This window comes from Chiloscyllium plagiosum, unplaced genomic scaffold, assembly GCF_037043375.1.
Source record: "Chiloscyllium plagiosum isolate Xiang-an unplaced genomic scaffold, Cpla_swu_hap1 HiC_scaffold_1, whole genome shotgun sequence".
Lineage (NCBI taxonomy): Eukaryota > Metazoa > Chordata > Chondrichthyes > Orectolobiformes > Hemiscylliidae > Chiloscyllium > Chiloscyllium plagiosum.
Genome location: NW_028270139.1, coordinates 82,733,592 through 82,749,058, shown reverse-complemented (window position 1 = coordinate 82,749,058; position 15,467 = coordinate 82,733,592). Strand labels below are relative to the sequence as shown.

Genomic DNA, 15,467 nt, shown 5'->3' with positions numbered 1-15,467 from the left:
ACAATGTGGTATCCTCTACTATAAATTCTGTGTCCTTATGATCCTGCCCCACTAGCTACTTGACAAAGGAGCAGCGCTTCGAAAGCTTGTACTTCCAAATAAACCTGTTGCACTATTAACTTTGTCATCTACAATGGGGAAACGAAGTGCAGACTGGGTGACCACTTTGCAGAACTCCTACGATGTGTCTGCAAACATGACCCTGAGCTTCCAGTTGCCTGCCATTTCAACACACCATTGCGTTCTGTGGCTAATATGTCTTTCTTGGGCTTGCTGTGGTGCTCCAGTGAAGCTCAGTGCAAGCTGGAAGCATAACACCTCATTTTCTGCTTCTCCTGTGTCCTTACCCCAACTCCCACAAACCTGGACTTGTCATTGTATGTCCTTGATGGAGTGGGAGGGGGAGTTGAAGTGTTCAGCCACGGGGCAGTGGGGTTGGTGGGTGTGGATGTCCCAGAGATGTTCTCTGAAACGATCCGCAAGAAGGTGTCTTGTCTCCCCGATGGAGAGGAAACCACAGCTGGTGCAACGGATACAGTAGATGACATTGATAGAGGTACAGGTGAATTTCTGACAGATATGGAAGGATCCTTTGGGGCCTTGGATGGAGGTGAGGAGAGTGGTGTGGGTGCAGGTTTTGCACTTCCTGCAGTGGCAGGGATAGGTGCTAGGAGTGAGGTGTGGGCTGGTGGGGGATGTGGACTTGATGAGGGAGTCACGAGGGAATGGTGTGTCTGGAACGCTGATAGGGGTGGGGTGGGAAATATATCTCTGGTGGTGGGTTCCATTTGGAGGTGGCAGAAGTGGCAGAGGATGATGCGCTGTATGCGGAAGTTGGTGCGGTGGAAGGTGAGGACCGGGGGTTCTGTCCTTGTTGCGTTGTGATGGGTGGGATTCAAGGGTGGTGGTGTGTGAAGTGAAGGAGAATTTGAATATCTTTTCGAAATGTACACTTGCTGCTGCATCATCATTGAGACTAGCTGCAGTTTTAATGACATTGGCTTTCTCCTTTCACATTACCTTTCATTGCACTGCCTATATGTGATATTTAGAGGAGTCACAGCCCTTTTAAATACACAGAGCTATACATGTGCTCAGTAGCAGGAGCAATTCCCTCCAACTCTAGCAGCTTTATTTAAACTTTTCATTTACTTGTTGATTGATCTGTAATGGTGTTGACTGACTAAGTTTGTACCGTACAAATTTGTAGTGCTATTTAAAGTGGGTGAAGTTGACAGGGAGTGGTGTTAAATGTGTAAAGTCCTGGCCAGACTACTTGCTCCCAGTTGTGCAGGGATAGAGTCATACAGCACGGAAGCAGACTCTTCGGTCAAACCAGTCAATGCTGACTGTGTTCCAGACCAAACCAATCCCACCTCCCAATGCTTAGCCCACGTCACACCAAATCTTTCCCATTTATGAACTTATCTAAACTTCTTTTAAACATTGTAACTATACCTGCATTCACCACATTCTCTGGTAGTTCATTCCACATGAAGCATTCTGTGTAAAAAAAAAATTGTCCCTCATGTCCTTTTTAAATCTTTCTCTTCTCACCTTAAAAATATGCCCCATAGTTTTGAAATTCCTCATCATAGTGAAAAAACCTTTGTCATTCACCTTATCTTGCCTCTCATGATTGTATAAAGTCACCCCTCAATCTCCTATGTTCCAGTGAAAAAAATTCTCTATCTTCCCAGTCTATTTTTATAACTCAAATCCTCCCTTCCCAGCAACATCCTGGTAAATCTTTTCTGAACCCTTTCCAATTTAATAATATCCTTCTTATTAGGGTGACTAGAGCTGCACACAGTATTCCACAAGCGGCCTCACCAACATCCTGTACAAATTAACATCTCAATTCCTATACTCAAAGATCTGAGCAATGAAGGCAAGTGTGTTAAATGCTGTCTTAACCACCCTGTCTATGTGATGCAAATTTCAAAGAAATATGTGCCTCATTGGAGAAAAGGAGGAGGAGAGGGGACCTAATTGAGGTATTCAAAATAATGAGAGGCATAGATAGAGTCGATAGCCAGAGACTATTTCCCAGGGCAGAAATGGCTAACATGAGGGGTCATAGTTTTAAGCTGATTGGAGGAAAGTATAGAGGGGATGTCTGAGGAGGGTTCTTTACACAGAGAGTTGTGAGAACATGGAATGCGTTGCCAGCAGCAGTTGTGGAAGCAAGGTCATTAGGGACATTTAAGAGATTGCTGGACATGCATATGGTCGCAGAAATTTGCGGGTGCGTACATGAGGATCAATGGTCGGCACAACATCGTGGGCTAAAGGGCCTGTTCTGTGCTGTACTGTTCTATATTCTATGTTCTAACTCCTAGGTCTCTCTGTTCGACAGGGCCTAACATTAACTGTATAAGGCCTGGCTTTGTGCAAGTTGTTCTTTTATAACACGATGGTTGCATTCTTGTACAACCCCGCATTATAGAAAAATCGCGCTTTAGAAACAGCACTTAAAGTGTTGGCGATGTAATCGTGTTATAGCCAACATACAGAGCCATAGAGTTTAGAGATGTACAGCACGGAAACAGACCCTTTGGTCCAACTCATCCGTGCTGACAAGATAGCCCAACCCAATCTAGTCCCACTTGCGAGCACCCAGCCCATATCCCTTCAAACCCTTCCTATTCATAAACCCATCCAAATGCCTTTTAAATGTTGCAATTGTACTAGCCCTCACCACTTCCTCTGGCAGCTCATTCCATAAACGTACTACCCTCTGCGTGAAAAGGTTGCCCCCTAGTGTCTTTTAAATCTTCCCCTCTCACCCTAAACCTATGTCCTTGAGTTCTGGACTCCCCCACCCTAGGGAAAAGACTTTGTCAATTTATCCTGTCCCATGCCCCTCATGATTTTATAAACCTCTATAAGGTCACCTCTCAGTCTCCGATGCTCCAGGGAAAACAGCCCCAGCCTATTCAGCCTCTCCCTATAGCTCAAATCCTCCAACCCTGGCAACATCCTTGTAAATCTTTTCTGAACCATTTTAAGTTTCACAACATCTTTCCGATAGGAAGGAGACCAGAATTGCATGCAATACTCCAAAAGTAGCCTAACCAATGTCCTGTACAACCGCAACATGACCTGCGAACTCCTGTACTCAATACTCTGACTAGTAAAAGAAAGCATACCAAACGCCGCCTTCACTATCCTATGTACCTGCGACTCCACTTTCACGGAGTTATGAACCTGCACTCCAAGGTCTTTTGTTCAGCAACACTCTCTATGACCTTACCATTAAGTTTTCCCAAAATGCAGCACCTCGTATTTAACTAAATTAAACTTCATCTGCCACTCCTCAGTCCATTTGCCCAATTGGTCAAGATCCCATTGTAATCTGAGCTAACCTTCTTCGCAGTTCATTACACCTCCAATTTTGGTGTCATCTGCAAGCTTACTAACTACACCTCCTATATTGACATCCAAATCATTTATATAAATGATGAAAAGCAGTGGACGCAGCACTGCTCCTTGTGGCACTCCACTGGTCACAGGCCTCCAGTCTGAAAAGCAACCCTCCACCATCACCCTCTGTCTTCTATCTTCAAACCTGTTCTGTATCCAAATGGCTAGTTCTCCCTGTATTCCGTGAGATCTAGCCTTGCTAACCAGTCACCCATGGGGAAACTTGTTGAACACCTTACTGAAGTCAATACAGATCATGTCTACCGCTCTGCCCTCATTATCCTCTTTGTTACTTCTTCAAAAAAGCTCAATCAAGTTTGTGAGACATGATTTCCCAAACACAAAGTCACGTTGACTATCTCTAATCAGTCCTTGTCTTTCCAAATACATCCTGTGCCTCAGGATTCCCTCCAACAACTTGCCCACCATTGACATCGGCTCAATGGTCTATAGTTCCCTGGCTTGCCCTTACCACCCTTCTTAAATAGTGGCACCACGTTAGCCAACCTCCAATCTTCTGGCAACTCATCTGTGACTATGGATGATACAAATATCTCAGCAAGGGGCCCAACAATCACTTCCTTGGCTTCCCACAGAGTTCTAGGGTACACCTGATTAAGTCATGGGGATTTATCCACATTTGTGCATTTCAAGGCATCCATCACTTCCTCCTCTATAATATGGACACCTTTCAAGATGTCACCATCTATTTCCCTACATTCTGTATCTTCCATGACCTTTTCCATGGTAAACACTGTGGAAAATACTCATTTAGTATCTTCCCCCATCTCCTGCAGCTCCACACAAAGGCCGCCTTGCTGATCTTTGAGGGGCCCTATTCTCTCCCAAGTTACCCTTTTGTCCTTAATATATTTGTAAAAACCCTCTGAAGTCTCCTTAATTCTATTTGCCAAAGCCATCTCATGTCCCCTTTTTGCCCTCCTGATTTCCCTCTAAAGTATACTCCTACTGCCTTTATACTCTTCTAAGGATACACTCTATCTATCCTGTCTATATCTTATATATACTTCCTTCTTTTTCTTAACCAAACCCTCAATTTCTTTAGTCATCCAGCATTCCCTACACGTACCAGCCTTTCCTTTCAACCTGACAGGAATATACTGCCTCTGGACTCTCGCTATCTCATTTCTGAAGGCTTCCCATTTTCCAGCCGCCCTTTACCTGCGAACATCTGCCCCCAATCGACATTTGTAAGTTCTGGCCTAATATTGTCAAAATTAGCTTTTCGCCAACATATAACTTCAACTTTTAGATCTGGTCTATCCTTTTCCATTACTATTTTAAAACTAATAGAATTATGTTCGCTGACTTCAACTGACACCTCAGTCACCTGCCCTGCCTTATTTCCCAAGAGTAGGTCAAGTTTTGCACCTTTCCTAGTGGATACATCCACATACTGAATCAGAAAATTTTCTTGTACACACTTAACAAACTCCTCTCCATCTAAAACACTATGGCAGTCCCAGTTTATGCTTGGAAAGTTAAAATCCCTTACCATAACCACCCTATTATTCTTACAGGTAACTGAGATCTCCTTATAAATTTGTTTCTCAAATTCCTGCTGACTATTAGGGATCTGGAATGCAATCCCAATAAGGTGATCACCCCTTTCTTATTTCTCATTTCCACCCAAATAACTTCCCTGGAAGTATTTCCGGGAATATCCTCCCTCAGTACGGATGTAATGCTCTCCCTTATCAAAAATGCCACTTCCCCTCCTCTTTTGCCTCCATCTCTGTCCTTCCTGTAGCATTTGTATTCTGGAACATTAAGCTGCCAGTCCTGTCCATCCCTGAGTCACATTTCTGTAATTGCTATGATATCCCAGTCCCATGTTCCTAACCATGCCCTGAGTTCATCTGCCTTCACTGTTAGGCCTATTGCGTTGAACTAAATGCAGTTTAATTGATCAGTCCAACCTTGTTCTCTGCTTTGTTCCTGCCTGTCCTGACTGTTTGACTAGTTTTTTTCAACTGTACCAGTTTCAGATTGATCTCTTTCCTCACTATTGCCCTGGGTCCTAATCCACGTCTTACTAGGTTACTTACTCCTGAGCAGCTCTAGCCAATCTCCCTGCCAATTTATTAGTCCCCTTCCAATTCAGGTGCAATGAGTCCTTCTTGTACAGGTCACTTCTACCCCAGAAGAGGTTCCAATGATGCAAAAATGTGAATCCTTCTCTTCTGCACCAACTCCTCAGCCATGCATTCATTTGCTCTATCCTCCTGTTCCTATCCTCACTAGCTGATAGCACCGGGAGTAATCCAGATATTACTAATCTCAAGGACTTCCTTTTTAAATTCCTGCCTAACTCCATATCGTCCCTTCAGAATCTCATCCCTTTCCCTTCCTGTGTCATTGGTTCCAATATGTATAATGACCTCCTGCTGGTCCTTCTCCCCTATGAGAACATTGTGCACCCTCTCTGAGACATCCTTGATTTTGGCACCAGGGAGGCAACACACCATTCTGATTTTTTGCTGCTGGCTGCAGAACCATTTGGCTGTGCCTTGGACAGGAGAGCCCCCTAACACAATTGTTCTCTTGGAAGCTGACATACCCCTCATTGCATTAGAACCTGTCTTGATACCAGAAACTTGGCTGTTCATGCTACATTCCCCTGAGAATCCATCACCCCCTACATTTTCCAAAACAGCATACTTGTTTGAAATGGGGATAGCCACAGAAGACTCCTGCACTACCTGCCTACCTCTCTTACCTTTCCTGGAGTTAACCCATCTATGTGACTATATCTGTGACATTTCTCCCTTCCCATAACTGCCATTCATCACACCACTTGCTCTTGTAAATTCTTCATTGCCTCTAACTGTCCCTCCAACTGATCCATTTGATCTGATAGGATTCGTAACCAATTTATTACAGATATAATCCTCAGTAGCATGTAAATTCTCCCTAAACTCCCACATCCAACAAGAAGTGCATATCACTCTACTCAAGGTCATTTTTGCTTCTTCCAATCTGCAGACCCAGAAAATAGCACCATCTTCCTCCTCCACTGCTCCAGGCTAACTTAATACTTATGGCTTGTATTTTTAAGTTTAATCAAGAGACATATCTCTATAAAACATATAATCAAGAAAGAACCCACCCTACTCACTACTGCAGTCTTATAGCAAGGGTATACTTAAAACTATTAACTTATCTGTTTCTGTGCTGTGACCTCTTCCAAACAGGTTCCTCCAAGATCAGTTGGGAATTCCACTGTTTGTTAATTTTCCAAGGCGCACTCAAGTTTATGCTTTAAAAACAGCACCCCCAATTCGTCAATCATTTTTCAGTGAATTTGCCTTGATTAGAACATAGAACGTAGAACATAGAACATTACAGCGCAGTACAGGCTCTTCAGCCCTCAATGTTTGGCTGACCTGTGAAACCAGTGCGAAGCCCATCTATCTTACACTATTCCATTTTCATCCATATGTCTATCCTATAATCATTTAAATGCCCTTAAAGTTGGTGAGTCTACTACTGTTGCACACCCCTACTATTCTCTGAGTAAAGAAACTACCTCTGACATCTGTCCTGTATCTATCACCCCTCAATTTAAAGCTGTGTCCTTTCGTGCTAGCTATCACCATCCGAGGAAAAAGACTCTCACTGTCTATCCTAGCTAACCGTCTGATTATCTTATATGTCTCAATTAAGTTATCTCTCAAACTTCTTCTCTCTGATGAAAAAAGCCTCAAGTCCCTCAGCCTTTCCTCATAAGACCCTCCTTCCATACCAGGCAACATCCTGGTAAATCTCCTCTGAACCTTTTCCAATGCTTCCACATCCTTCCTATAATGTGGCGACCAGAACTGTACGCAATACGCCAAGTGCGGCTGCACCAGAGTTTTGTACAGCTGCAGCATGACCTCATGGTTCCGAAACTCAATCCCTCTACTAATAAAAGCTAACACATTGTATGTCTTCTTAACAACCCTATCAACCTGGGTGACAACTTTCAGGGATCTATGCACATGGACACCAACATCTCTCTGCTCATCTACACTACCAAGAATCTTAGCATTAGCCCAGTTGTGTTTATTCCTGTTACTCCTTCCAAAGTGAATCACCTCACACTTTTCCGCATTAAACTCCATTTGCCACCTCTCAACCCAAATTCTGCAGTTTATCCATGTTCTTCTGTAAGCCACTACACCCTTCAGGACTATCCACAACTCTATCGACTTTAGTGTCATCTGCAAATTTACTAACTCATCCTTCTACACACTCACCTAGGTCATTTATAAAAATGACAAACATCAGTGGACCCAAAGCAGATCCTTGCGGTACACCACTTGCAACTAAACTCCAGGATGAACATTTCCTGTTAACTACTGCCCTCTGTCTTCTTTCAGCTCACCAATTTCTGATCCAAACTGCTAAAATCACCTTCAATCCCATGCCTCTCTATTTTGTGTAATGGCCTACTATAGGGAACCTTATCAAATGCCTTACTGAAATCCATATGCAGCACATCAACCATTTTACCCTCATCCACCTGTTTGTGGTCACCTTCTCAAAGGACTCATTTAGGTTTGTGAGGCACAACCTACCCTTCACAAAACCGTGTTGACTATCCCTAATCAACTTATTCTTTTCTAGATGATTTTAAATCCTATCTGTTATCAGCTTTTCCAACACTTTATCCACAACTGAAGTAAAACTCACTGGTCAGTAATTACCAGGGTTGTCTCTACTCCCCTTCCTGAACAAATTAAACATGTGTTATAACAGAATGACCTGTATTTCCAAAATGCAATACCTTACATTTATCCAAGTTCAACTCCATTTGCCTCTTCCTGTTGACCCAATTGATCAAGGTCTCTTTGTAATCACTATACCACCAATTTTGATGTCATCTGCAAATTTACTAAACATACCTCCTATATTCTCATCCAAGTCATTTATATAAGTGACAAATAAAAGTGGGCCCATTATCAATCTCTGTGGAACACAGCTTGTCACAGGCATCCAGTCCAAAAAAAAGCCTTTCACTACCACCCTCTGTCTCCTATCATAAAACCAGGTTATGAATGCTTGTACGATTATGTCCCTTGGTCTGCAGCATGACAGGAGATTGAGCAGAGAAAGTTAAGCTATTCACAGAGGGACGACCGGGAAAGAGAGAAGGGCACTCAGCAGGTGACCATATACTTTCAGGTCTTTAGGTACGGGGTCTTAACTCCTCTTAAAGTGTTTGTTTCTATTTTATGAACAAGGTATTCACTTAAATCTACCTGTTGCAGACAACAGTGCTGCCAACTGCTGTGAACCTTGTCCGTAGCTGTGCATTTCTTTGCGTTGGAATTCTTCCGGGCTGGAGTAATGTCGATGTGTAACATTACCCTGTTTGTTACCCACTGAAATGTAAGAGAGGTGGGCTGATGATGCTCATGTCAAGAGGGGGAACATGTTATTAACTTCTCCCTGGTTCGAGACAATATGTAGAGAGTATCCATTTGCTTCGTCAGGAAGATGGGCATTACCATGATACAGGGTGCATTGACTGGAGGCATATAGCTTTGTAAGCATTGTATTTAAGATCAGAAATGTATCATTCCCTGAAAGTGCAATTGGTTTGATACCACACTCAACATATCAGGTAGCTGAATGCCCAGTATTTTGTCACCACTCATAATGCCTTTATTCTGAGGTAGTCTGCTGTTCTATTAGCATTTTCTCTACCACATTGTATCTAGGGGGTGATTTTATGATGACAAGTGCTATGTGACTGATGACTTCCGTGCACAACAGTGACACATGGGCAGCATGCTTTAATTGAGAACTATATAGCTATGCAAAACAAAGCACTGGGGTACTCAAACTAAACATTCTGCACTAGCATAGTCCTGAGTAGTTGCCTGATCATGTATTTCAATTATTTGTGCTCTTTAATTCTGTACCTATTGGGTATGTCATCATTTCATCCAACTCTAATGCCAGTAAACACACAATGCTTGGCTTTGGATTGAACTACCTTGGCTTGGGTTGCAGTGGCTTGGCCAACAGGCACCAACTTAGCTGCTGGTGGAGAGAGATGGTAGTGGGAAGGTAAATGCTGTCATTCAGAGTCAGCTTAGTAGGTTTTTGCACCGAGGTGCCATTGCTAGTTCTCAGGGCTGGATCCTCAGCAATCCTAATATTCTATTGAGGGGCACATTTCTGAATTCTGAGACTTTGGTACTGGTATACACAGCCATGATAGTGGCAGTCTAAGACTGCACCACCTCATTTCGAGCTTTCACTGCAACATTAAGATGATTAGTAACATTTGCTTGTACTGCACTAAAAGCTGAGGCATCAGTAATCAAGTGCTGCATCATGGTTGGATCTACAGATATGCCAGTGGGGTTGGTCCCCACTTTCATATGAGGATAAAAATCACACAACACCAGGTTATATTCCAACAGGTTTAATTGGAAGCACACTAGCTTTCGGAGCGTTGAGCCCAGATACTCAAGTGGTAAGCTGTCATGCCCTTGTGACCTCCAGCCAGAGCAAGGGAAAACAATATTGCAGGATCCAACTCCCTAGAAGTTATGGAACCTGCTACAGATAAGACAGATAGTGTGCTTCCAATTAAACCTGTTGGACTATAACCTGTTGTTGTGTGATTTTTTAACTTTGTCCACCCCAGTCCAACACCGGCATCTCCAAATCATTCATATGAGGAAGCATGGACCGCAACCTCTGGCCAAGGTGCTGTATGTTGGTGTTGATCTCCTCCATGCTTCTTGGCAATGACAGCAGGCTGGCCAGTTCACCAAGCATTTAATTATGCATGTCCGTGAGCCTTTCTCAGTACTCCTCCTCCAAGTCTTTATCTGTCTTATCTGTAGCAGGCTCCATAATTTCTAGGGAGTTGGATCCTGCAATATTGTTTTCCCTTGCTCTGGCTGGAGGTCACAAGGGCATGACAGCTTACCACTTGAGTATCTGGGCTCAATTCTACCCTGCAAGTGCCAATATCAACTTCTGGTTACATGTGAACTGAAGCGACTGTATTAAGTTGTTATTGGGCATTTTTTCCTTGTGGCATTTCTGCTTCTTTGCACTGCCTGACCAGGCGGTATCCAGTAGGTAGTGAAGGTGGGTGACCAGAGACCCAGGGGATGGGGATGCAAACAAAAACTGCATGTGTACACATTCAGCAGTGTTTAAGTCAGTGGATATTGTGGGATGACAGGTAAGTGGCCTATGATGAGATAAGTTAGGTGGGACTATACTTTTACCTTTGATTTTATTTCAACTATTGACCACTCATTCCTGGCCCTCCAATACAGGTCTCCTCAATCAAGGTGAGGACATATCACTGTGTCCCCGACCACTTAGGTGTTGTCGTTCACACCAATTTGGTTCTTGAAGAGGCAAGTGTCAGTCAATGTCCTCCCGTCTATGTGAAGTGGTGGACGTGCAACAAATCCATTGGTAATGGGATAGTTTCATGGGGCATTTTTACTGATGGCTAAAGAAACCAACCTGTTTGAGGGAGGTTCTGCACAAATGCTGCACATAGGGTGGTTATCAGCTCTCATTGTGGGTTGTTTTTACTGTTACCAAGTTGCTGGAGCTACTGGTCATCATAGTGATGTATGTTGGCCTTCAGTTGATAGCACCGTTGCCCTCTGTTGTTGGCTAGTGTCTCCCGCTTTGAAAATGTATGTTTCAGGTCTTGTTGTTACACTAGGAGCTATTTTTGTGGTAAAAACAATGACTGCAGATGCTGGAAACCAGATTCTGGATCAGTGGTGCTGGAAGAGCACAGCAATTCAGGCAGCATCCGACGAGCAGCAAAATCGACGTTTCGGGCAAAAGCACTTCAGGAATAAAGGCAGAGAGCCTGAAGCGTGGAGAGATAAGCTAGAGGAGGGTGGGGGTGGGGAGAAAGTAGCATAGAGTACAGTAGGTGAGTGGGGGAGGAGATGAAGGTGATAGGTCAGGGAGGAGAGGGTGGAGTGGATAGGTGGAAAAGGAGCTAGGCAGGTCGGACAAGTCCGGACAGGTCAAGGGGACTGTGCGGGTTGGAAGTTTGAAACTAGGATGAGGTGGGGGAAGGGGAAATGAGGAAGCTGTTGAAGTCCATATTGATGCCCTGGGGTTGAAGTGTTCCAATGCGGAAGATGAGGCGTTCTTCCTCCAGGCGTCTGGTGGTGAGGGAGCGGCCGTGAAGGAGGCCCAGGACCTCCGTATCCTCGGCAGAGTGGGAGGAGGAGTTGAAATGTTGGGCCACGGGGCGGTTTGGTTGATTGGTGGTTGTACATTTCAGGAAATGATGGATTTCTTTTTCCTGTTGAAAAACAAAGGCAGACGTAACAAAATAAGTTTTTAAAATTTGGAAAGTTTGACAGAATGTATGCAGAATGAATGATTTCTCTTGTCAGCAAGAGCATAGGCAGAAGAAGCTATAAAGTTAGTTACCAAACAATCTGATCGAGAATTTAGAAGACACTCCCTTAACCGGAGAATGATGAGAATGTGGAACTAACTTCAACTACTCCCTGTGGTAGCAAATAATTTGGATGCATTTAAGAGAAAGCTCGACAAGCATTTGAGGGAGAAAGGAATAGAGGGTTTGTAAGTTTAAATGAGGGACAATGTCAAGAAGCTCAAGTGGCATATGAACACCTGCGTGCACAGTTTGGGCTGAATAGACCGTTTCAATAGTATATCACAAGTATTTAATCCTACGTACTATATTGGTCTAGAATATGTTAACCAGTACGTCATATGTGGCTAGATGAGAATCAAGATGTTGCAAATTGAATTTGATTAGTTCAAAAAAAAGTAATTGACAGTTTTGTTGGTTATATGACCTCGATCCTCATATTCACACTATGTACCTAATTTAACTTTTTAAAATGTTTGTTGGCAAATAGGAAGACTAAAAAGTTGTTTTGTTTTTCTTCCTGAATTACTGTCACCAACCTTAGTTGGAAGGTTTTGTTCCAAATTACCCTAAAGGAGCAGGAAAGTTAATACTTTGGGAGATTTTATATTTTGTTTAGTTTTCCAAGAAGAACTTGACCTTTACACCTATCCTTTGTTTCACAGATACAGTCACTTGGATGGTGATCCCAGGGAAGTTTCACCGGTAATTGATCAGTTTTTTGACTGTGTCTGGCAGCTGATGGAACAATTTCCATGCGCCTTTGAGTTCAATGAAAGATTTCTGGTGCACATTCATCATCATATCTACTCTTGCCAATTTGGCAACTTTATTTGTAACAGCAATAAAGAGAGCAAAGAACTAAGGTAAAGCAAATTTTAAACATTCATGATTCACCATTTTAATTTTTTCACTAATAATAAGTAGTTTGAGATTTTTATGTAATAGCTCCATAAATTCAGTTGTCCATAACAAAGGTACAATTTTTTTTTGTTTGGCCAGCTAAGACAGGGAGACTGATGTTTTTTTAAAAGAATGGGAGTGTTCAGATAGGTATTGGGTTGGCTTTGTGGAAGAGGCCTAACTTGGGACAAACTTAACGTGAACACATTTCCTTATTATTGTTTTCAGAATTTATGGAAATAGTTTACAACCGAAGAACTTTTTTTTTTACATTCCTCACTATTCTCATGTAGACAAATTTATGGTGTATTTTGTGTGTAGGAAGTTCCACAAGTTGAGAGAGGAATGTTGATCACAGAGTGAATTTCCTTTCCTTTTAAACTTTGCATCTTGGTGCTAAGTATCTTTTTGATCATCTCTTATAGCTGTTGAAGAGACTAGGTAGCAAAAATCAGAACACAGTCACCAAGAGTGAGTAGAGCAGCTGATGGTAGCCAAGGGAACAACAACTCTCAGATGATAGGATAGTGAGGAGAGAGACTGGGGGTGAACTTCTACTTGTTTCCATTAGCTATAGCAAAATTTGGAACGGAATTGGTCAAGTCGGTGCAAAAGATTCATTGGTTTAAATATGAATTGTGCAAGGGCCCAATTTGTATTTTTCTTGACCTAATACATTGGTTTAGATTCATTTCACCCAAAATCAGGCCTCTACCCAACGGCACCCCATCCCCCAGAAAGTCAAAAATGTGTGCTTCCATTGATTTAAATGATTCAGGAAAGTTCTTCAAATTGGGTTCATCATTTTTGGTGCCTGCACTTAAGTAGGCATAGTTTATAAGATTTTTCATTTAACAGGAATTTATTAAGAAAATGACAAATGAGTAACAATAAACTATTAAAACTATTTAATTTCTTTTCTAACTGACTTCCGGTGATTTTTTAAAAATTCACATGAAAGTTAATTAAAAATACATACTTTTCTTGATTAGTTCATTAATAAAATTGCACCAGATTTCAGCTCTTAAATGCATCAGGGAATGTTTATTAATGGGAAAGTAAAATGAAACAATTGTTCTGTTATTTATTGTTTGATTGTGTTGGTTCATGGACAATTTTAATTTGTAATTATGCAAATACATCTGTTGAGTGGAAATTTGAAGCCCAACCTAATCAGTGCAATTTAAGACACATTTTAGGTGCAGTTTCCCCAGTGCACACAAAACAGCAATTTATCACACTGCCTTTTTATGGTGTCCAACAACTTGTTCAATTGGACTAAAACTCACTGAGTCTTCATTTTGTAACAGTGAGCAGACAGAAATCACATTGAGTCATAGAGTCATAGAGATGTACAGCATGGAAACAGATCCTTTGGTCCGACCTGTCCATGCCGATCAGATATTCCAACCCAATCTAGTCCCACCTGCCAGCACCAAGCCCATATCCCTCCAAAAACTTCCTATTCATATGCCCATCCAGATGCCTTTGAAATGTTGAATTGTACTAGCCTCCACCACTTCCTCTGGCAGCTCATTCCATACATGTATCACCCTCTGTGTGAAAAAGTTGCCCCTAAGGTCTCTTTTATATCTTTTCTCTCTCACCCTAAATTTATGCCCTCTAGTTCTGGACTCCCCCACCCCAGGGAAAAGACTTTGTACATTTACCCTATCCATGCCCCTCATAATTTTGTCAACCGCTATAAGGTCAACCCTCTGCTTCTGACGCTCCAGGGAAAACAGCCCCAGCCTGTTCAGCCTCTCCCTGTAGCTCAAATTCTCCAACCCTTGCAACATCCTTGTAAATCGTTTCTGAGCCCTTTCAGGTTTCACAACATCTTTCCGATATGGCGGAGACCAGAATTGCACGCAATATTCCAACAGTGGCCTAACCAATGTCCTGCACAGCTGCAACATGACATCCCAAATCCTGTACTTGGTACTCTGACCGATAAAGGAAAGCATACCAAATGTTTTCTTCACTATCCTATCTACCTGCAACTCTACTTTCAAGGAGCTATGAACCTGCACTCCAAGCTCTCTTTGTTCAGCAACACTCCCTAGGACCTTACCATTAAGTGTATAAGTCCTGCTAAGATTTGCTTTCCCAAAATGCAGCACCTTGCATTTATCTGAATTAAACTCCATCTGCCACTTCTCAGCCCACTGGCCTATCTGATCAACCTCCTGTTGTAATCTGAGGTAATCTTCTTCACTGTCCACTACACCTCCAATTTTGATGTCATCTGCAAACTTACTAACTATACTTCTTATGCACACATCCAAATCATTTATGTAAATGACAAAAACTAGTGGACCAAGCACTGATCCTTGTGGCACTCCACTGGTCACAGGCCTCCAGCCTGAAAACCAACCCTCCACCACCACCCTCTGTCTTCTACCTTTGAGGCAGTTCTGTATCCAAATGGCTAGTTCTCCCTGTATTCCGTGAGATCTAACCTTGCTAACCAGTCTCCCATGGGGAATCTTGTCGAATGCCTTACTGAAGTCCATATAGATCATGTCTACCGCTCTGCCCTCATCAATCTTCTTTGTTACTTCTTCAAAAAACTCAATCAAGTTTGTGAGACATGATTTCCCACGCACAAAGCCATGTTGACTATCCCTAATCAGTCCTTGCCTTTCCAAATACACGTACATCCTGTCCCTCAGAATTCCCTCCAACAACTTGCCTATCAGTGACGTCAGGTTCACTGGTC

At 42.6% G+C, this 15,467-nt stretch overlaps 1 protein-coding gene across 2 annotated transcripts in view; it reads left to right on the top strand.

Moving 5' to 3' along the window:
• mtmr7b (myotubularin related protein 7b) overlaps window positions 1-15,467 on the top strand; it is a 91,702-nt gene that overhangs the window by 61,619 nt on the left and 14,616 nt on the right. For both annotated transcript variants that reach the window (XM_043690105.2, XM_043690112.2), the window contains exon 11: window positions 12,508-12,708. In XM_043690105.2, the coding sequence (XP_043546040.2) occupies window positions 12,508-12,708 (201 nt within the window). The remainder of the gene's footprint in view (window positions 1-12,507; window positions 12,709-15,467) is intronic.